The sequence below is a fragment of the Neomonachus schauinslandi genome, chromosome 2, assembly GCF_002201575.2.
Source record: "Neomonachus schauinslandi chromosome 2, ASM220157v2, whole genome shotgun sequence".
Lineage (NCBI taxonomy): Eukaryota > Metazoa > Chordata > Mammalia > Carnivora > Phocidae > Neomonachus > Neomonachus schauinslandi.
Window position 1 is genome coordinate 185885670 of NC_058404.1, and position 24271 is coordinate 185909940.

A 24271-nucleotide genomic window follows, 5' to 3' on the forward strand; every position below is an offset into this window, starting at 1 on the left:
ACGTGACCAGAAAGGAGGGTACAGAGGAAATAACTACGAGGCTGAATGGATACAGGGGCCTCAAATTAGCTTTGCTACCATGTAGAGTTGTGACCCTTAGCCAATCATAATGTTCCGGGCCCTCCCTTTCCTGAATAGTAAAATGGGATTTTGAAGCAGGTGATCTTTAAGGGCTCTTGAACTGCTAGAGTTCTGTTTTTTTTTTTTAATTTTATAATTTTTTTATTATGTTAATCATCATACATTACATCATTAGTTTTTGATGTAGTGTTCCATGATTCATTATTTGCGCATAACACCCAGTGCTCCATGCAGAACGTGCCCTCCTTAATACCCATCACCAGGCTAACCCATCCTCCCGCTCCCCTCCCCTCCAGAACCCTCAGTCTGTTTTTCAGAGTCCATCGTCTCTCATGTGGTTTTATATATCCCACTAAAGCAGACCACACCTGATAATATCACAGAGGTATATTTAAAAATCCACAGACATTATAAGCACATTTAATGAAGCTGAAATTGATTTATTAGAATTGATTGATTGCATTGTAATAGTAAATGCAGGGGCTCTTTTCTTGGTTGAGGGGGTGTGGTGTTGGGTCGGTTCAGTCCTTAACTCTGGCCTATGTGGTTCCTGAGCTTGCATGACTTTTTTCACCACTCCTTGGGCTAATTGCCCCTCACTTACAGGCTGAGACCTGCCCTCATTCCCTAGGGCTACTCCCAACATTGGGACCTTGTGCTCCCTTTCTGTTAATTGGATTTCTGTTTTGTCTCTGAGTTCCCATCTTTAAGATCTTGGTAGGCTTTTTTAGCATCTGAACTCTGGCTGTCTTTTTGTATAAGCCTATTCCTTCCTCTGTTACAGGAATATAGATTTTTAACCGCCCGCCAGCTCAATGAGTTGGCCAGCTTGTTCATCTGAATTTGAGTCTCAAAGGAATTTACAGGGTGTCCATAATATTTGGAAACATAGACTTTATCTCTTCAGCATGGTGAAGATACCCTTCATAACTTCATACACACAGACATAATGGAGATCTTGCAGATTTTGTGTCACACAATTATTTTTCTTGGGGGCATGCTCCCCCACCCTTCACAGCTTTGCCTGTATTACCGCATATTTACTACAAATCTTTCATTGCCGGCGTTCCGGCTGATGCTGTTCCACACCGTTCCCTGCTGACCCTTACTACCTGACTCCTCTCTAGGAGGCTGGCCAATTCCTGGTCACGATCCCTCCACCAATTATAAAAGTACCTCTGGGGTCCTGGTTGACTGTGATCTACTTCTGCACTAGAACCAGGATGGGAAATAGGTTTCCGGAATGTCTGCACCAGTGAATTGGGACTAGCCATCAGGAGTGTTGTGTGAGCTTATCAGGAAAGAGCTAGGACTGACTCATGATCTGCCCTGGGCACGGGACAGGGAGGTGGCGGGACACGTGTCATTGTTTGCCATTGGCTGTGGAAGCCCAAGACTCTGTTAATGACTACATTAATCGTTTCTTTGGTTTTATAATCTTGGGATCATATGGCTTTTTGTGCATATCACTGTTCTTTACTGTTTGAGAGGGTTTCAATAGCTACTTTAAAAGAATGGCTTAGCCACCTAAATTTACAAAAGGGCTTGAGAGATTTCTTACTAGGAGAATTATTTAGATTCTATACTTAGTAGTAAGCTCTATCAAAACATAGATTTCAGTCCTTAGCGATAGTTTCTAGAATGTGCTTTCCAAATATCTTCTAGTAGAGTGGCTCCTAGCATTTGGACCAGCTGCCTAAGGATCTTTGGGAGATTGTATGGAGGAAAATGGTGGGTCCCATATATTAAGAACTCCTGCAAATTAGTAGAAAAGAAATACATGATCTATCAGAAGTATGGGCCAGTAATAATAGGTAATGTCTGCTGAGCATGCCAGATCCTGTCCTACGTGTTTTAAGTTAATTCATACAGTTCCCTAATGAGATCATTATTATTATCCCTCTTTTGTGTCTGAGGATGTGGGGCATGGAGGCTTATTAATTTCCATGAGGTCACTAGCCAGTAAGTGATAGAACCAGGATTTGAGCCCAGAATGTCTGACTCGAGAGCTCATACTTGTAACCATTGTGTTGTAGTGGTCAAAGGACATTTCCAGGAAGGGGACACACATTCACAATTGGAAATGCGAATTAAAATTTTGAGGTGCCACTTTTCACTACTTAGATTCAGGTGTGACTTTGGTAAGACTACTTCACAGTCGATGTGTATACTTAAATCCTTCCCTCTCTCCACCCCATTCATTAACTCAAGCACCTCTCCTGGTGGGTGTTCAGGTACTCTGTAGCCAGCTCCACCTGAGTAGAGGACCCACCCACTCAGTGCCTGGACTTCTGTACAGCTGTGTGCCCAGTTACATGTGTTGATGTAAAGCAATCATTTTGTATAATTGGTTATGCAGCAATAGAAAACTAATGCAGACCTTTGAGGGGTTTTCTCTGTTTAAAAGGATTTCCCCCTTCTTCTTTGCCCTTGGAATTACTACTCGTTTTATTTATTTTTTAAATAAAGTTCAGAAACCTTTCCCTTAATCATTCTGCATTTCAGCAACATTTAAACTCTGTGTTGGGGCGCCTGGGTGGCTCAGTCGGTTAAGCGTCCAACTCTTGGTTTCCGCACAGGTCATGATCTCATGGGTCATGAGATTCAGCTCCTCATCGGGCTCTGTGGTCAGAGGGGAGTCTGCTTGAGAGTCTCTCCCGCTGTCCCTCCCCCAACTTGGGCCTGCGTGTGCGTGTGCTTTCTAAAAGAAAGAAGTCCTACAAAAAACCCCCTCTGTATCTCGTTTGGATCAGTCATGCATCCCACATGTAGCATTTTACACTTAGACCTCAAGGACTAACACTACGCATGAATCTATGTATCCTTGGTGTCACTCCTAGCACACAATAGGTGCCTCAATATATTAATGCGTAGTAGGTCCATCATGAATTTTAGCTTAAAAATCAAAGATTCAAAATCCTGAAAAGACCTCAGTATGCTCCCTAGAGAGCCTTCTTTATTTGATTAAAATGCCAAATAACTTGCTTTTTATTGTATCATAACTATTAAGTGTCCAGTGTTCTTTATGATGTATAGAAACCTTGAAAAATGGGGCTCCCTTTTCTCAGGGAGCTGGTGTGTTCATAAGATAAGATGAAGTGTTCTTTAATAAAGAGTTTTTCATTTTTAGGCATTTCAGACATATATCTAGCATGGCATAAAAACCCGTTTCGTTTTTCTTAACCAAATGCTATTTAAATACACACAGACTTACTGTTTAATGTCAGCAGAGAAATAGATTATTTCCTTTTTGTTTACAAAACTGCTGAATAAAGAATCTGAAATAATTATAAGAAAGAACAGGCCTTAAAAAAATGTCAGGTCTTTGATTAAAAATGCGTGGAAACTTGAAAGGTTATTTAACGAACCGTTTGAATAGTTAAGTGCGACCATATGCCCAGGTTGACACCTGTTGTCTTCATGTAATTATTAATGGCACCTTGTGTATTCTCAAGTGTCTGTCTGATGATAAATTATATTGTGACCCCTGCAATACAATGTTATCAGCTGATGTCTTTGACTTACTGTCTCATTTTAATAATTATTCACCTCACAGAGATCGAAGTTGGAAGTACTATTGTATCCAGCTTCAAGAAGGCAGGCAGAGTATACAGAACTTCTTCCCTAATTTGCCAAATCTGTGAAAAAGATATTAAAACCAAATGATAAAAAACACCCACATGTTTTCATGTCTGTTTGGAAACTTAGAGGTTTTTTTTTTTATCATGGAATTCAAAAATTTTATTAGGATATGCCTGGGTTTACATTTTTTTTTTTTTTTAAGTTAGTTTGCCTGGCATATGGTTGGTTTTTATATATCTTCAAACTGGAGACATGTCCTTTTTTTGTTTGTTTTATGTACACGCTTATTAGACATTATTTATTTTTTTTTTAAAGATTTATTTGAGAGAGACAGAGACAGAGATAGCGAGAGAGAACACGAGTGGGGAGGAGAGGGAGAAGCAGTCTCCCCGCTGAGCAGGGAGTCCGACCCCGGGGGTCGATCCCAGGACCCTGAGATCATGACCTGAGCCAAAGGCAGATGCTCAACCGACTGAGCCACCCAGGCGCCCCTAGACATTATTTTTTTTATTGTGGTAAAAGACACATAATTTTTCACCATTTGTAAGTGTATAATTCAGTGACGTTAAAGACCTTTGCGGTGTTATATATAAACACCGTCACTGTCTATACCCACAGCGTTTTCATCATCTCCAATGTAAACCCTGTACCCACTACATAATAATTCCCTAAACCCTCCTCCCCTGCTCACTGCACCCTGACTTCTCTTCTACTTTCTGCAGAGACATTTCCTTTTATTTAATTGTAGTCATTTTTCTACCAGTTCCGTTTTTTTTTTTTTTTAATTTTATTTTCTAAAATAATCTCTACACCCAACTTGGGGCTTGAACTCACAAACCTGAGATCCAGTCTCATGCTCCACCAACTGAGCCAGCCAGGCGCTCCACTACCTGTTCCTTTTTTTTACCCCCTGGAGCCCCTGTTATTTGCATATTCTCCAGATATCGTCAGGTGCCTCCCAGTAGTGTCCGTCTTGTCTTTTATCTACTGAGTTTTAAAAAGTCAAGCCATGTGATCTCATATGTGGAATTTAAGAAACAAAATAAAGGAGTAAAGGGGGAAGAAAAAAAGAGACAAACGAAGCAATAGACTCTTACCTACAGAGAACAAACTGATGGTTACTAGAGAGGAGGGGGTGGGAGGGTGGGGGAAATAGGTGATGGGGATTAAGGAGTACCCTTATCATGATGAAAAAAAAGACACTCAAAATCCTCATTTCTTAGGAAAATGCATATTAAAACCACAGTTAGATACCACTGCACATTGAATGGCTTTAAATAAAAAAAAATTCTGACAGTACTGCGTTCCAGGGGGGATGTGGGACAACCCTCATACGAGTCTAGTGGGAGTTCAGGATTGTACAATTCCTCTGGGAGAACAATTTGGTAGTTTCTTATAAAGTTAAACATGCACTTACCATATGAGCCAGCAATCAGACTTCTAGAAAATTACTAAAAGACTGACATATGCTCACACAAAAACCTCTGTTCAGATATTTATAGCCTCTTTATTCATATCACCAAAATTTGGAAGCAACCCAGGTGTCCTTGAGCTGGGGATTGCTAAAGTGTGGTCCATCCCTACCATGGAATACTACTCAGCAAGAGTGATCACCTATAACACTCCAGGTGTTAGAAATGATCTTGTAGCTTTCCTGGTTTCCCTGCCCACCACACGTACCAAATAGCATTTTGTGTGCTCTAAAGCCTTTGATGCCTTTTATTCAGTTACTTATTTGTTTACCTCTTCCAAACTCAAGAAATGAGCAAGACATTTAAATGGACACCTTACAAAAGGATATATAGGAATGGTCACTAAGCACATCAAGAGAAGCTCCACTTTGTACTGACAGAAGTACCAATGAGATACAGCTTCAGACCTCCTAGAAAGGCCCAAATCAAATAGACCATCAGACTTTGGAGAGCATGTGGAGAGAACTGGAACCATCACACATAGCCAGGAGAACTGTAGGCGAGTACAACCACTTCGAGTTCAACACCTTATATATACACTACCCTGTGACCCAGGAATTCCAACCCTGCAGGTTTATTCAAGAGAAGAAAACTTAAGTCCACAGAAAGACCCACACAGCAGTCTTACCGTAGTCGGAAACTGGAAACCCAAATATCCATCAACAGGGGAATAGTACACAAATGGAAGTATATTCACAGAGAAGAATACCACTCAGAAATAAAGAGGAACAAATTAGAATACAACAGTATGGATGAATCTAAAAAAAATTACATTAAACAAAAGATGTACACATACAAACGGTGATAGATGTCCCTCCAAAAGGCCAACCTAATTTATGCTGATGGAAGTCAGAACGTGGTTTCCGGGGGCGGGGGGGGGGGCATCACATGGGGAAGAGCAGGGGAGCAGAAAGGGGCAGGGAGGAATTTTCTGAGAGGATGATGATGTTCTCTATCTTGTTGGGGTGGCAGTTACAAAGGCATGTACAATTGTCAAGTCCTCAAACTGAATACTTCTGTACATTTTATTGTATGTGTGTTATACAGCTCAGTAATAAGGCTAGAACTGTACATTAAAAAAATAAGTCAAGCCATGTTCTCCCCCAAAATTTTAATTTTGTATGCTGTTATTACATCTCTGTAGGTTGTCTGACTTCTCCCTTCTTTCTCTCTTCTTGTGTAGTACTATTTTATGTCCCATCTGATAGTTCCATGTTAAAATCAAACACAAATGGAGACCATTCTTGAAAATGCTTTGAACAGACAAAACCAGTTAGTCATACAAGCGAAGCTTAATTTAGCTTATTTTGCAAGACAAGTGAGGTTAACTTGACCTGGGTCACTCCTCACTTATGCCTCTGAAAATCATGAGGAAAACTAAAATAGTTCCCCCAAATTGATAAGCAGTAACAACTAGCCAATTCCCTTTCATTTCAGAAAATTCTAACATTGTAACCAGTCACTACGGAGAGTAAATACCGCCTTCACGCTATAGAAGCTGCTTTAGAACAGTACACCTCAGAGCCTCATTCCATGTTGGGTGTGAGTGCTGTGGGTTGGCAGACTTTTTTGGGTGTGTGCACAATGGTGTCAGAGGTGGGATCCTTAGACGCTGACCCCTTGCGACCCCGAGGCCTCTGAGCAAAACTGGTGTCAGTTCCCACCGAGCCCTTTGTGCTCACTGTTTTCTCTCACTGACCTTGGAGTTTCTTGGGTCAGTCTCTAGGATCCTGGCTCTGCTCTGGGTTTTGAGCTGTCCAAGTTTACTGACAGCACACTTGCTCTCTGTTTGCTGAAGCTCCTTTGGTAAGTCACCCTCCCGTCTGTAAGGGGAGAAACCTGTGATTCCCTGGGTTTTAGGCAATGGTGGACTTACCCCATTCCCCGTGGTTTGTTTTAAGGAATCTAAAGGCAGAGATGGTTTCCATCTGGTCTAAATCTTCTTTTCCTCCCTTAAAGACTCCTGCGTCTTACATGATGTATACCCACAATCGACCAGGATCTTGTGCCTTTCTGAAAAAATGGGTGGACCTAACAAAAGCATAACTTGGAATTCTAGCCGCCACTTTGGGGAACCTACAGTTTAGAAAAGATGATCGAATTTCAGGGCGCCCTTGAAAAGAGGATCCCGAATCTCTCAAAAACAATGAAATGTATTCTTTGGTTGGTTAACGGAGGCCTTCAGAAGACAGCATGGCTCTCAAATAGCTTTTCTAAAAGAATCATTACAAGGAGACAAAACATTGAAAACAAAAGCTCTGACCTGACCCTCCAGCTAACCCCCTCTGCACCTGCCTGTCCCGAAGCTAACCTTCCATTCGATCTCCCCCCACCTCCCCGAACCTCCTAAGTTCCTGATGTCCTTGAGAGTAAGACCATCCCGTGAACCGCGGATCTCAGCTGCAGGAAAATGTAAACCCTGGTCTTCACCTGAGCTCTGATTTGTAAAGGATTGTCCGGGCCTAAAGACGGATCAAACTAAATTTATAAAGACTTCAAGATTCTTGTTGGAGCTTCTGACCCTGGATTTTCTGCTTTATATCAATTCGTTTACATGGGATAAAGAGTCCAGGAGGCGTCGAGAGATGGCTCCATTGCAGACGATTGGAAAGACCCCTCCAAAAAGTCTTTGAGGATCCCACCAAACATGCCTCAAAAGAACAACAACAATAAAAAAAAGTGAGAAAAGTAGGTCAGTCACTCCTTGAAGCTATACCCAGGATTTTTCCTGTGAGAATCAATTGGGCCATGATACAGTCCTGTAAACAAAAAAGGGATGCATCAGTTGCAGACTTTGGATTTTGCTTAGAAGAAATATTTAGAGAGCGTTTTGGTCTCCGGGACCGCGAAGCCGGTAATGCCTTGTCTGTTCATTTTGTTAATGGGCTTCTCCCTGAGCTTCCTGATTTATTAAAGAAACATAAATTAAGACGGGAGATCACTCCCCTTTCTGAGCTCCAACATCTTGATGAGCATTTTGAACGAATTTTAGAACAGTGAAAGGGTTATCAAGCAAATAAACTCATGGCCCTACAATTAAAGCAGCTACAGGGGTGTCGACTGAACTTTAGAACTAACTTTGTACATTTCCCTATTGACAAGGATACTTGTCAAGACTGTGAGCAGAAGGGACATTGAAAAAAAAGGACTTTGCCCTCAAACAACCTAATTATCCAAGAAGAAGGAGCACTCAACCTTCAGATCCTCAAGATAGTAACACTGATGGGGCTGAGGAACCGCCCGGTAAGCTACTCCCAGTAATTCCTATAAATCATCAGGGTGAAGTGAAATGAAACTTGACATAAATGAGAGATCTGCCCTGTGCTGGTAGATCTCAGAGGTCCTCTTTCTACTCTAAACCCCACCATGACATGCCAGGAACTTCCTCAGGGTAACAAAACTGTTGTGGTGTTAGGCGTCAAGTTCAAAGAGTTCCTTTATCAGAGCCCATAACTCCTTCCCTTGGCCCCTTCCCTGAAAACCGTGCCTTTCTCTTAGGAGACACCGACTCCGTAAATCTGCCAGGAGGATAGCTGTTCTCTAAATTTGGAGGCCGAGTACATTTTGTCTTTCCCCAACCACATGAATCTGTTAGCTCAGTTTTCAGACTTGGGGGTCTGACCTCATTTAACTCCTCAGGTGAACTTTGCTAGTGCGTCCCACCAGCCGGCTAGAGCTGAGACTGCTGCCGAGCCCTCCCACCACCACTTGCAAGCTCAGGCTGCTAGAAGAGTACCCAGGGGTTTGACACAGCTGTGAGGTGGGCCGAGGCAAGATTCGGGAAACCCCAACCACGTCAGAGGACCCGGTAGCCAGAGAGGACGCGGGAACAATCCAGAAGTCTGCTTCTAATGACCTGTGCCCAAAGTTTATAAAGCACAGAAAAGCGGTGAATCACCAAAGTGGTCATTTGTCAGAGTATTTACTGTGCACACACCAGAAGACTGTTTGCAAACCAGGAGCCCTCAACCCCAAACATGGAATGGAGCTCCAAGGTGGCTTCTAGGAGTGGGAAGGCAGTGAGTGTTATAATATTAAGACTTCTCTTAAAATAGAGGAATTGGTTAGTGGTTACCTCATATCAGTTTGCGGGGACCTAGGTTAGTTTTGCTTAAAATTTTCAAATGCATAAGCAAGAAGTGACCCACGTTGACCTGGAGCTTTTGCTGTTAATAACATTTTACCCCTTTATCAGTTGCTTTTTCTTTCTGTGTGTGATAAATCTATTTTAAATCATTTGGCAGTGTAATGCACACATCATAACCCACTGATCTTTTTAGTAAGGTGATTTTGACTTTCTTTCCATCTTTAGTCTTGATAGTATCATTTGAATATCGATGAAGATAGGGTTTTGTTTGCACTTTTTACTCAGTTAAAAAGCTCTCCTCCCCAATTTAATTTAATCATGTATCACTGGAAGTTTAACTGCTTCCCTTATAAATGAGCTGGCAGCTCATGAGAGCTGGGAGCTGCGTGAGTGATCATTCTCCATGACACATGAATGAATCCCACCAACCTCTCCTAAATGTTAAATTCTGAGAGATTTAGCATTTCTATTGCCTTTAATTACGCCTACTGCCATATAATATGCAATCTCCTATTGCACAACTTTTTATTTCAGTGCTGTATCATAGTGAAACCTTAATGTGTAAACATTAAGCCGTAATTAAGGATCCAGACTTAAAATTCAACCACGGTTAGTGTGTGTGGCAACAGTGATAACTACTGATAAATTCTTAACTTACTCCTTTTCCTAGCAGCTGGAAATTTCCTTTGATACCAATTTTAAAATGGTCCTAATTTTAGAAGGGTGAAAATGTGGAAAACAGTAGCTTAGGACACTTCTATTGAAATATTAAAAGACACGAACTAGATATGTTCTGGTCGAGTTTTTTATTCTTCCCCTCCCCTCAAAAAAGAAATTCCGTAAGCTTCAGAGAGAAGGAGTAGCGAGAACAGCACTGAGGTTTATACTCCTCATCTGTACCATAGGAAGCCGGGACATTGGGTACGTTGTAGATGCTGTGTTATTAATTCCGTAAGAGGGATCTTTGAATGCAGAACCTTAAACCCAGCCATATTTTTATTTTATTCATTTATTGAACAGATATTCTGGGCATCTTGCCAGTTGGATCCTTTGGGAAGCACATGCCAAGTGTACAGAAGGGGTTAGAAGTACAAGATTTGTACTGATGGAAATACATCTGGAAGATGAAGGGAAATGAAGCAGAAGTGGGCAGGGCGACCCTTCAGGCTGGGATGGAGGTCTGGCCTCTGTGAAGGGAGAGGGGGAAGGAAGGACAGTAGGGTAGGACAGTTGTGCGGAAGTCTGGGCCAGCGCTGGTGCAGAGATTGCCCCTTGGGGAGTCTGGGCTGGCCAGGAATGGAAAGCCCTGTCACCCCCACTGTGCTGAGTACTCGTAGCCGGCATTGCCTACCAAGTGGATGGACTCTGCTTGGAAACTGAGGCAGATCCCTCGGACAGCGGCAGCTGGAGGCTCTCTGCTAACTGCCTTCCTGTTTAGGGTCGCTCTTGAAGGAGAATCTGCGGAGCACACCTCCTTACCCACAAGAGTCTCTTATCATGTACCAGGCGTTGTTAGAATCTTAACTCTGCCACTTGGTTTGAATCTGAACCTGGACAAGTCACCGAACTTGAAATAATTTAGTTTTATTTTATTTTTTAAAGATTTTATTTATTTATTGATGAGCAGGGAGCCTGACATTGGACTCGATCCCAGGACCCTGGGGTCATGATCTGAGCCAAAGGCAGATGCTTAACGGACTGAGCCACCCGGGTGCTCTGCAAACTTTAGTTTTAGAGAAAATAATACTGATGTCGTAGGGTGTTTATGAAGAGTAACTGAGTACACCCATATAAAGAGAGGTTGCACGATGGACTCACTTACGTGTTCACTGTAGGTCCACTCCTGTGGGGATGCAGAGATGGTCATGTTCGAAAAGATCCCTATGTGGGATTCACCCAGTCATGGGAGACATGGCAAATACACAAGTCCCTGAACAGGGATTTCACAAAATGCAAAGTCCTTGTTAAAACAAGGTGATGCAGCAGAGTTGAGGGCAAAACATTTTTTGACACACTGGAACTAAAGCCTACCACCCAGAATTTTCTCTTGCAGAGCTGAATGAATGGATGCATCGAGTTCAGGGGACACATTGGTGAACAAACTGCTAATACTTAGGGCAAAATGTGTATGTCACAGATGGTGTGCTGACTTAAATGTGGTTTTAATATAAAGGTTACTAAGATTGATGAGGATTTTTGCCCTCTAGTAGATACTTAACTCTTACTTGCTAGGGAGAATTAATTTAGAAAAGAACACTTGATTTTCATTCGCTGGAAACCAAAGAATAAACTGGGACAGACTGTGCTAAAACAGGGCTTGACAGACTTTTTCTTTTTCTGTAAAGGGCCAGATAGTAAATATTTTAGGCTTTCCTGGCCACGACAGTCTCTGTTGTCACTACTCGACTCGGCTGTCATTGCAGGAAACCTGCCACAGACAATATGTGAACAAATGGGCATGGTCGTGTGCCAATAAAATTTTAAAAACATTGAAATTTATATTTCATGGAATTTTCATGTGTCATAAAATACCATTCTTTTGATTTTTTTCCCAACCATTAAAAATATAAAAACCATTCTTAGAAGCCCACAGGCTGTCCCAACAGGTGGTGGGATGGATTTGGCCACCCCCCGGACTAGAGCTTCAGCGAACGTGGGAATAACCAGTTTTCATTAGTGGGATAAATGAAGCAAAGCACTAAAATTGATTTTTGAGGATTTAGCATATCTGATTTTAGCTTCTCACAGGTGGTCCTAAATTTTTAGAACATGTGCCTATTGCAATTAGTGACTCAAAAGCTTAGCCTAGCCATATTGTCTATTTTTCTTGTATTTGATAAAGATGTAGCAATAACAATTATTACTCTACATAATAAATCTAATGCAGAATCAGTTTGTGTTACTTACTGCAGTTTGCATTGCTTGAGCAAATCAGAGATGTCAAGAGATGGAGAATTTTAATATGTAAACACATACTTTCAGTCCTTAGTCTGTCTTCGATCTTTCTGAGTGAACACCTAAAAAGCATTCTCTCTTCCCATTCTGCAGCCCCTCATCTGCATGATATCCCATTTTGTGGATCCTGTATTCCATCAGGACCAAACTTCTGTTCCTGGAATCAACCTAAATATCCAGTCATTGAGTTTTACAAATAATAGTGCAATGAGTACTTTTGTTGTATAAATATATAATTGCATAATTTAATATATAACATGTATATTGCACACCTGCAAATTTATCTTTAGGTTAAATTTCCAGAAGGGGAATTAATGGATCAAATGCTGTAAATGCATTTGTACTTTTGCCTTCCATAATGATTGTATTGATTGATAGCAAAATATGAGTGGTTGTTTCCCTCTAAATACAAAGTGTGTTATCACACTTTTCTTGCACTACTTAAGTGAATCATGGTACCTTGTTTTAGTTTTAACTTGCATTTCTCCCATGATTGTGGTTGTGTATCCCTTCATATGATTATGATCCATTTGTATTTACTTTCACTGAACTTTTTATGGCCTTTGCTAGTTTTTCTATTGTTTTTTTTTTTTTTTTGTTAAGAGCTCTTTATATATTTGGGAAATGAGGCCGTTGTTTTTGGTAGTAGTCATAAGTATTTGTTATCTTTTAACATTGCTTATGATTTTAAAATTATCAAACTTTTAGGGCGCCTGGGTGGCTCAGTTGGTTAAGCGACTGCCTTCGGCTCAGGTCATGGTCCTGGAGTCCCGGGATCGAGTCCCGCATCGGGCTCCCTGCTCGGCGGGGGGTCTGCTTCTCCCTCTGACCCTCCTCCCTCTCATGCTCTCTGTCTCTCATTCTCACTCTCTCAAATAAATAAATAAAATCTTTAAAATAAATAAATAAATAAAATTATCAAACTTTTAAAAATGTAGTCCTGTTTACTCCTTTTCTTAGTCCTAGAAAATCTTTAGTTATTGTAGCTTCTAAGTCTGTCTGCTTTCATTTTCTCTCTCTCTGTATTTTTTTGGTCTGTATGAGACTGCCCTTGTTTTAAATATGACATTTTAGGGCGCCTGGGTGGCTCAGTCGGTTAAGCGACTGCCTTCGGCTCAGGTCATGGTCCTGGAGTCCCAGGATCGAGTCCCGCATCGGGCTCCCTGCTCGGCAGGGGGTCTGCTTCTCCCTCTGACCCTCCCGACCCTCCCCCCTCTCATGCTCTCTCTCTGTCTCTCTCTCTCAAATAAATAAATAAAATCTTTAAAAAAAAAAAAAAAAGAATTATATTCCTAATGTTTGATCTGAATATTTAAAGCTCTTAAAATGTATTTTCAGTTCCTCTCAAAAGGAAAATTATTCTGTGTCTTCTGCCATACGGGGTGTGGGTGCTGTGCGTAGCCATTCCATTCTGGGACTTGCAAGAGCAAGTGACTGAGAACTTGTAATACTTAATTTTTATTTTTTTCTGCTCCATAAACTTTTGATTTTTTTTTGAACATGTCTACATTAGGTCTTACTCCCTTTTTCATGTTTCAGCCTAAATGATATATTGAACTAACTTGATACCGTGTTAAATGTAACAATGGACATCGAAGTCTTCTTATAGTGTTTAAATTCAAGAGGCACGAGCCCAGAAGAGCGTTCCTAAGCATCATCTATAGATCAGGTGGTGTTATAACATCGTTAGTATAGAACAGAAATGGATATACATAAGCTTTATAACTTTAGTCAAGTTTTACACTTTTCATTTAGTTACCTTCTGGAAAGTTTGAAATTTCAAAGATGTCAGCAAAAATATTGATTAGAATGGGTTTTAGGTTTATAATGATACATGAGATTATGCATTTGCTCGCTGCACAGTCCCCAGTCTCAAAATTGAGTATAAAAACTGCCTGCAGAGTAGATTTATTCATACCGATCCTGTTTTCTTGCACAAAATCCTTAAACACACCAAGTAATGGATAGACTGAATATATTAACATGAGGTTGTAAACTGTATTTTTAAGGTTACAGTTATAACTTTTTAAGTGTGATGAAATGTCTTCCTTTTTATTCTTCTCAATAAAATCTATCATTTATTGTACTAAAGCCTTTATGACCGAGCAAATGACAGTCCTTTCGCTGCAACAGTACTGAGTGTAATTCAGCGGGCGCCCTGACAGTTTTTCATAAGCTCCCTCCGTATTTGGGGATCATTCTTCACCCAGACACCGAGTAGTCTTGTCACTGAGCCTGTTACCTGGTAGACTGTGTAGTTTTCCTTTGTTTCTTTAGTTCTCCGTTTATCGGTGATAAATTCTCAGTCACCGTCAAGTTTGTCAGTTTTGCTCATGAAAACACCAATACAGAAACGTAAAAGAAGCTAGAAGGGATCTTGGTGGTCATTCTGGTCTGATTTTTTTCCATCTTAAAAGTTGTGAAATTGAAGTCGAACTAGAGAGGTGACCTAAATCATTTATTGCTGGGGGTGGGGGTGGGGGGTGGGTCTCTATTAAAACTCTGGGCTCTGGATCTCAACACCATTGTTCATTTCTCTTCTTTTAGTGCCCATTCATAGTGCCTGTTAAGTTGCAAACTGTCGCTGCATAAACATTTCTTGAACATAAATAAATAAACGTGAGTCTTTAATCTCAAAGCTTAAAGTATTCGTTTACTTCTAAGATAGAATTATATGGAAATTAACTCAATTTCAAACTCTCCCTAGTTATGGAGATTCTTATGTTTATCATCAGGAGAAAAAATATTTAAATAGTAAGAGTTGTCTGCTAGGTATTTCAAAAGATACTACAAGATTATAGAGAATAAGAGAGAAACTAATAGAAGCCTCATCAGTAAGGTATTGATCCATTAGGGTCTGTTTTTTCCCAGTCTTTTGTTGTTGTTTGTTTGTTTGTTTGTTTTTGATCTCTGCATAGATTCTTTTCAATTAGTGCTGTCAGTTTTGTTTGCTTCTGAACTGAGTGTAAGCATTTTCCTTTTTATCAAGTTCCCTCTGGAAGAATCCTTTTTTAATGGATGCATGAAGTTTTGTTTGAATGTACCATCATTTTACTCTTCCTCTTACATAATGCTGAAATAAGGTCATGGGATATCCTTCTTGTCAAATTTGGTGACTTGTTTAGGAGTGATGTTTTGGGCAGCAAGGTGGGAGGCTCTTCACGGTGCACCATGGGCTGCTTGAGAAGGCTTATTTCAGTGACGTCGGTGGCCATGAGCAAGACTGAGTTTGCTTTTGCCCTAGCCGACCACCTCACTTGAAAAAACCTTTGCAATTTTGATTAGAGAAAATGGTATTGTATTTTAATTGCAGTGTTTTCAACCACCACGTTTTCTGTTTTCTTGGTCCCAATAGTTGACAAGGCCTTGTCCTTCCTTTAGCAACGGCTTGAGGGAGATGCAAGATATTACATGGTAATATACCTGGATTGCAAGAAACATTAAAATGAGGGAGGATGTGTGTTTTAGAACCAGGGAAACCATCTGAAATTTAATGAATACTCATTGAGTGTGTCATACATTTCCTAATCTCTTTCTAGTGTTTATGAGGTAGATATTTTTCTTCCTGTTTTATGAATGAGGAACTCTTACAGAGAGGTGGAGGGATTGGCCAAGATCAATGGAACTTGAAAGCAAGAGAGCTGAGCTTCAAACACGGGTATCCTTGACTCGAGAAGCTGCTAATAATCATCCCACAAAAAAGGCTCTGAAATGCGCATCTGCGTGAACAGGGATTTTGTTTTTAAATTCCACTTACATCAAAAGGAAAGCAGATGTCAAATGGCTATTTTTGTTTGAAGACAAATAATTAGAGGTTCTTTTTTAGAATAATAAAAGTAGATACAATAAAAATGAATACCTGAACTCTTAGGACCCAGAGGCACTCTGTTATTTGTATATACACAGAATTGCTGCGTTGCAGTGTCTGGGGGGTGGGGAGGGGGGCGCCGTGCAACTTTGTACCCCGTGTGAAGGGCGCTCCTGAAGTGCAGCACAGTCTGTGATGGAGGACGTTCTGCCCGCGAGGCCAGTAGCATGTCTCTGGACCTATGTTGACGTATGTTGAACGTGAGGTCTGGAAGAGAGATTTCCTGGGTTTCTGATCTGGTTCTGGCATTTGCTGCTGTCACCTTGGGTCGTTAACCTAATTAATTCTTCTCTGCCTTGGTTTTCTCATTTTCTTATCTCTATGTCCTCACTCCTCCAAATCAGGTAGCTTTAGCATTTCCTTTTCTTTTCTTTTCTTTTTTTTTAAGATTTTATTTATTTATTTGACAGAGAGAGACACAGCGAGAGAGGGAACACAAGCAGGGGGAGTGGGAGAGGAAGAAGCAGGCTTCCCGCCGAGCAGAGAGCCCGATGTGGGGCTCGATCCCAGGACCCTGGGATCATGACCTGAGCCGAAGGCAGACGCTTAACGACTGAGCCACCCAGGCACCTCCTAGCATTTTCACTTTATGGAAAATCGTTCTTGGTACTTGAGCTACAAAAGGTGCATAGCTACAGTGCCTAGAGAGGGAGCAAGATCATGTGCACGCAGTATCTTCTTAGGCAAGGCCTGTCGTGGGGGTGGCTTGACTTACGACCTCTTTCCGTAAGTCCTTGTTGTCAGGTCCTGTCTTTAAGAACATTGTCCTGATACATGAGATACAGCAGTGTGGTGCTGTCGCCTGTGTATCTGATGTGAGGGTGTGCAACAGCTTATTTTCACACACACAGGCAGTAGATTTGTATACTGTTAAATTACAAATAATATTCAGCATTGACATATCTAGCGGATGCTTTATTTCTTTGTAAGATCAGTATTTTATAGGGCATGTTACACATTTTTCCATTAAGTTTTTAAATAAGTGTTCGACTTACATAAGTTGATTAATTATGTAAGTGTATGTGGCGTTCTTCTCATATTGAACTCGAGAGCTATTCTCTGCTCACTTCTCTCCCTTTTTACCTTAAAATTTTTAGTCAAATGTGATAGGAACAATTTAAGAGGTGACAAGAAGAGTGAGCGAGCTATTTTAGGTGGTTTCTCAAAGAAAGAGAAAGAAGCTCCTGTTTTTGTCAGGCATCTCAAAAACTGGCTAATAAGTGACTTCTTAGAATTCCTCATAGGTTTAAAAATAAGGAGCTAAATTATTTTGATATTGATGGTGTACATATATTCTGCAACTTACCTTTTTTTTCCTGTCATTTTTAGGATTCTGAGTAACAATAAAATATCCGAGCTGAAGAATGGCTCATTTTCTGGGTTAAGTCTCCTTGAAAGATTGTGAGTATTTTTTATTATATCTTATTGTTATTTTACTTACTGCACTTTTTTTTTGGTTTATTATGAGCTTTACTTGAGTGAGAGATAATACTTAGCTGCACTTTTATTTTAAGTCTGTTACTAAACTCTCGACTTTTCCAAAATAAAAATTTGAGTTTTCCCAACATTTTATTATGAAAAACTTCAAGAATTTAATTTCAAGAAACAATTAGTTAATTAGATGTTGGCAAACTTTCTGTAAAGGGCCAGATAGTAAATAATTTAGGCTTTGTAAGCCATGTGGTCTCTGTGACAATTCCTCGATTCTGCCATGATAGTGGGAAAGCAGCAATAGACAATAAAGAAATGAATTGATGTGGAGGTGATGTTATTTGCAAAGCAGGCTGGGGATCATGGTTTGCTGATCACTGGCTTTTGGAGCATAGATGCTGTTTCGAAGTTCTGTCATGAAGTGTGCGTGGGCCTCATAAAATAGTCAAGTAGAATTTAAACACATTAAGGACGGAAACTTTCGGATAAACTTTGATATTTTATTCAGATGTCTTTGAATGTGATAATTGTGTTTTGCTTAGAAATTAGGTCGTTTTGTTTATGATCAGATATATTATAAGTAGTGCTTATTTTTTTTGCCTTGGATTTTACACAGTGGATATTTAATTCGCTTGTCTTATGAATGATAGTCCAGGATCACGTTTCAGATTCCCTTTTTTTCTCATACATTTAGGATAACATTTCAGGACATTTTTTTTTTTTTTTTTTTTTTTCCCGAGTTGGCTCCACTCCCAACGTGGGGCCTGAACTCAGGACCCTGAGATCAAGAGTCGCATGCTCTAGGGACTGAGCCAGCCAGGCGCCCCTACAGAAACATTTCAGATGTATATAAGGTGTAGGTAATATAAGGAAGCTCTACTGTGAGCCTCCCCGTTTCTGTTGAATTACAGATTTCCCTTCTTAGTTCTCTTTGCTCTGCTTCACTTTCTTACTGTGTGATCTTCCCTTGACCATCTGACCCAGTGGTTTCTACAAACTCCCACAAGACATTATTGCTTTGATCACAGATGTGTTATTTAAGCATGTACATAGTTTATTATTTTTAAAAGATTTTATTTATTTATTTGACAGAGAGAGACACCGCGAGAGAGGGAACATAAGCAGGGGGAGTGGGAGAGGGAGAAGGAGGCTTCTCTTGGAGCAGGGAGCCCGATGCGGGGTTTGATCCCAGGACCCTGGGATCACGACCTGAGCCAAAGGCAGATGCTTAATGACTGAGCCACCCAGGCGCCCCCATAGAGTTTTTATTTATCCTTTTATATACGTCTGTTCTTTTAATTGATCATATGTCTTAAAAGTCTTTTTTTTTTTTTTCTTCTAAAGTAGGCCCCACATGCAGCGTGGAGCCCAACACGGGGCTTGAACTCACGACCCTGAGATCAAGACCTGAGCTGAGATCAAGAGTCAGACGCTTAACCAGCTGAGCCACCCAAGTGCCCCTTAAATCAAAAGTCTTAAAGTTAGGTTTTTACATTTATATAAACATATATGAAAATAGCACATTTACGTATATAAAGTAGCAGTCCATTCATATTTACGCATACACGTGTCTGTATGCATAGATGCGTGTACACATACACGTATGTAAAATGCTCTTGGCACAGCAGTGCTTAATTCTCAGATTTTCTCATTTCTGTTTTCATTCAACTCTTCCCGTCCTGTTCCACGTAGGCCACGTGCCTCAGAGGAGGCTGGTCAGACCTCAGCGCCAGGCCTGACTAGGAAGAGGACCGTCCTTCACTCACACTCCAGGGACACGGGGTGAGGAATGGGCTCTGACCCGTGTAACTGAGTCAGGATTTGCTCAGGGCTCTTTGGGAAAGGAATTTCCTTAGTGTCATCAGAACGGATGACTGTGCCCTCTAGAGGCTGTCCTGCCACTGGCTTGGGCCGGAGCCGACGTCATGGTCCCCTGGAGGGACCTTGCTGAAGCAGGGCTGCCTCTGGGCTGTTACAGTTATGCGAGGCGGTATGTTCCTGTTGGGCTTTCTGTTTCTTGTAAGAAAAGTCACTGTGCTTGACAGATAGTCTGAGCATGTAGCACATTGCCAGGCATTGAGTAGGTGCTTGGTCAATAATGGAAGGATCAGTGGAATCTTTTCTTTCCCCAGGAAGGATGACAGGGATGCCTAGGTTATAAATGGTGTCTGTTGTGTTTATAAACACGTTCTATTTTTGGCCCCTGGGGTTGCTGTGGTTGTTCATGTACATCATAAAAAGTAGGGGCAGCATAGCTAACGGTCTGTGCTATGCTGTGAATTACTACCGTTTTTACTTTTACTTTTTAATTTCATTTTGGTCTTTGACCTGTTTTCCATCATTTATTGATGATAAATCCGTATACGTGATAGAAACAAACTAGGTTGCCACAAACATATTAGGTGATAGGAAGATACGGCTGTGATTGTTTTTCGCTAAGGGCCTGTTTATACCTGAATCCCAGAACACCATCTCTTTTGTAGGACCACAGATACAGATGTAGATAGATAGACTCACACATACATACATATATGTACATATATGAGAGTGGGGTGTGTGTGTGTGTGTGTGTGTGTGTGTACACACACACGCAGACCAAGACCCCAGTGATGACTTTGGGATCTGGGCCATCTCTGTCAGGAAACATTTTTACCTAAGCTCAGCATTTCCTACAGACCCTTCAAAGCCCAAACCTGAGTCTTGGCCTCACGGTCACTGTGTGAGGGAGAGACCACGCGCCTGGGTGGGACCTGTCCCCCATGCTGTCTTTGTGGGAGAACAGCACACTTCAGAAAGAAAGCAAAAGCGATGATATGGCTAGGCTATTACTATTCTGGCTTTGAGAAGGAAGGATAGGGGGGGCAAGAGTTCCAGAGGAAGCATCCTGTCAATAGGGCCTTTGTCTATGAGCATGAGCTCAGACAGAGCTCCTTATTCCTCCAGGTTCCTGCTGGGACCAGTGGTTGGAAAGGCCCCAGGGGGCCTGAGACGGTGGCTGGCCCCTTGTGGAAATGCCCTGGTCTTTGGTCTATCTTGTGCTCTAAAAATGAGGTAAAACAAAGAGATCCCCTAGCCAGTGGCTTGACCCTTTGCCAGGAGTTCATGACCCAACACGGATGAATGTCTTCTCAGGCCTTTCCTAGTGCAGCTCCATTCATCCTCTGTGGGCATGGAAGGTGGATGTCGGTGCAGGGTGATGGGGAGGGAGGCCCAGGGGGGAACTCAGGCTTTCCTTCCCCTGGAGCCCAGCACTGTCTTTCTTACAGTTACACTTCCTACTGTCTTGTTCTTCTCTGATGTGCTGTACTGATGTTAAAGCTAAAGCCTCTATAGATTTTGTAATTTCCGTACCAACTCCTTGAATAATCTCTTGATTCTTTCTACTATTTTCATAGCTCTTCTCATTTCCCTCTCTACCAGGTCATCTAACTTAACTAAAGTACTCTGCCTCTGTGTACTACTGTCCCCTTCCTGTGACGGAATCCAAAGACTGTCTTGTCCTTCCTTCACATCTAGCAACTCTATTCTTTAAGTTGTAGTCTTTGTATTCTTCTGTGATTTTCTTCACTGTAGGATTCTTCTCATGGACTCTGGTTTGCTGTGGGATCTCATCATATATCTGTGAGTCTTAGGGGTCTTCTCTTCCAAGACTCTGCAGAGACTTTAGGACTTTGTCTTGGGTTCTCTGTGTATCAGACACAAGCTGTGTGAATGCAGTGGTTGTATTAGTCTGCTCTGACTGCAGTAACAAAATACCATAGACTGGGTGGCTTGAACAACAGACATTTATTTCCTCCCAGTTCTGGGGGCTGAAAGTTCAAGATCCAGGCACTGGCAGGGTTGGCTTCTAGGGCCGTGAGGGAAGGATCCGTTCCAGGCCTTTCTCCTTGGCTTGTAGATGGCTGCCTTCTCCCTGTGTCTTTCCATGGTGTTTCCTCTGTGTGTATGTATGTCCACATTTCCTCCTCTTATAAGAACACTGGTCACCTTGGATTAGGGCCCACTCCAGTGTCCTCATTTTTAAGTTGATCACCTCTTTAAAGAACCCATCTCCAAATACAGTCCTCTTTTGAAGGAGGAGGGGGTAGGACTTCAACATGGAATTTTGGAGAAACACAATTCATCCTACGACGATGATGTAGCATTTTTGTAGATTTGCTAATGTGTGTTTTCCTTGCCTGTTCCTAATTACTCTGTCTTGGAAGGGATGAAAGAACAGAAAAAAGGACTCAGTTTTGGCCACTGAGTTCCAGAAGTCCTACCTAGTCCAATGTAGAAAAGAGATTTGAGAAAAGGTAACATAAGAGAAACTTCCTCCTTTTCTAGATACACATCCTGTGGACTCACTGGGGAGTTAGAGGCCCTGTAGGAAGAGCTTATATGCTGGTGGGTCTCTAAGAAGGTTCTCGTCTTTGCTTCCCCATCCCTACTGGGTTTAGGGGAAAGACAGGGAAAAAGACCATGTAATAAAAGCAATATATAGTTCTGGATCTAAGGGCAGACGGCCTCTGAGGCCTCTTTCCTGGAGAAGAAGCAAACCCTTGAAATTTCCCAGGCCCCAGTGCAATATAGGAACAGAAGAACTGGTCACATAGCCATTGAGGCACATGGGCTAGGACAGTCTAGTAGAGTTTCCCAGGGGAACAGCAGAATGGCCCTTGCTGAGCAAAAAGATGGGGTTGTTCACAAAGAGCTAGTGCTCTTTCTACAGGAGACTACTGGCTGGCAGTGAATGACTTAGGATCTGGGCTACTCAAGTCAAGTTCTGGACTGAAGACCTAGCTAGCCACATAAGTGACTTAAGGTTTTTGTAAATGACATCAGTTTCAAATTTTTCCGAATTACTTCAAAAAACACTATAGCTGATTTTATTCCTTCACTGCTGGTCATTCCTGTGCGTCTCTCCTTCGGTCTTCCACATGTGAACCTGAGAGCTTTTGGTGCTCCAGCACTGGGCTGAAAGCCACTCCCCTCTGCCCCGGGAACCCTCGGGCAATGACTGAGAGCAGATGGTGGGTAACCACCTGACCGCCTCACCTCTCAGGAGGGGTGACCCTGCAGCTGCATTACACTGTCTTCCACGGTTCCTCAGGGGACTGGAGGTCTCCTCACCGGTGTCCCTTGTATGGGCTTCCTTCTCATTAAGGGCTGGCTGGGTTGAATTAACTAGCAAATACACTTCAGAGATTAAGGAAATCTGCAGGTCAAGCTGTCCCTGTCAGTTCTTTTGATTTGAAGAATAGCTTCTGAAGGGGATTCATTTTCTCTCTCTCTCTTTCTCTCTGATATAATAAAACAAGCCTGGGTGCAGATATCCTTCATTTTAGAGTATTGTGATTCTTTCTCTCTCTCTTTTTAAAAGATTTATTTATTTGAGAGAGAGAGAGCATGTAAGTTGGGGGAGGGTCAGAGGGAGAGACTCTTTAAGCAGATTCCCCCAACTTGGGCTCAATCTCACGACCCTGAGATCATGACCTGAGCTGAAACCAAGAGTTGGACTCTCAACCGACTGAGCCACCCAAGTGCCCCGAGAGTATTGTGATTCTTGTTATGTATTTGTCAGTATTTAGTGACACTCCTCTATCGTCTAATTATGGACACTAAGATGACATACCAGCAATGTGTTTGACTCCCTAGCTTCTGTTCCATCCTAAATGATGTGATCACCATAGCATCTTGTTCTAGCTATTGCCAGAGCCAGCCGGGGCCAGTAAGAGTGATGAGGGGTATTTAGCTCTGAGGCTTTGAGAAAGATTTCCTGGCTCTTAAAGAGTTACAGGAATAAAGAATCAACTCTTTGTCATAACTTTGTGCTTGGAGGTGGTTTGTGGACTTGGCATAGCCTATCACAATTGAGGGTCAGCCTGAAGGCCAAGTTGATATGCTGAGAAGGGCGGAGAAACCCCTTGGGCTGTCCTACGTCTTGATTTCCCTTAATGCCAGAGAATTTCCTTTATTGCTGAAACATTTTTGAGTAGAAGTTTCTGATACTTGCAATTAAAAAGCATCTTTTCTGCTACACCTGGTATTCTTTCCTAAAGGAACTTACTCTTTTTCCAAGAACTATTAACATTCCTTTAATTTTGTTTCAGCAATTCTTGTGCACTTTTTCATTTATGTTTTAATGATCCAACATAGTTAGATGTAGCGATAGACCCTAAAGTTAGACTTTTGTTCCCTAGGGAAGCTGTGATTGGTAAGGGAAGGGGAGATGTTAAATGAAAAAATTGGACTATAAATATCTTTTGGCAATGCCTGATTAATATGGCTATTATTAAGTATTATATAATATGTCAAGGAGTTTTTATTATTAAAGAAAAAGTGTATCTTTAAATCATATTACAGTACTCAGTTATTCATGAGAGGTATAATGTAGAAACACATGCAGTACATCATTGGCCACAAATTTATGGACTGCTTTAGCTAAATCAGTATTTGTTGTAGATGCGGTTTAAAATCTGAAAAGGGAAACAATGTTTTAAAAAAATGAAACTGACATGTATTTCTGTTTGCAGAGCTTTTTTGCTTATTCAATATGAGTCATATATGCCGACTGAATTTTCTCCTAAAATATCATTTCTTTTGAGGTGTAGGATTGGGATCATTTGGGCCAGGGGGAGACAGAGACTAATAAGTTGGGCCTGATGATTAATTATACTTCTTGGAACTTAAAAAGTTGGGGACAAAAATAATTTTTATTATGAAAATTTTTAAACATACAGACAAATTTAAAGAATTAATGTAGTAGCGTCTCATATCGCCAGTTTACTTACCCAGATGCAATAATTAGAATGA

The 24271-nt window shown here is 41.3% G+C and overlaps 1 protein-coding gene across 1 annotated transcript in view; it reads left to right on the forward strand.

The window, feature by feature from the left end:
* Positions 1–24271, forward strand: part of ADGRA3 (adhesion G protein-coupled receptor A3) — a 124206-nt gene that overhangs the window by 16791 nt on the left and 83144 nt on the right. Inside the window, exon 2 of the mRNA XM_021679428.2 lies at positions 17375–17446. Coding sequence (XP_021535103.2) covers positions 17375–17446 — 72 coding nt within the window. The remainder of the gene's footprint in view (positions 1–17374; positions 17447–24271) is intronic.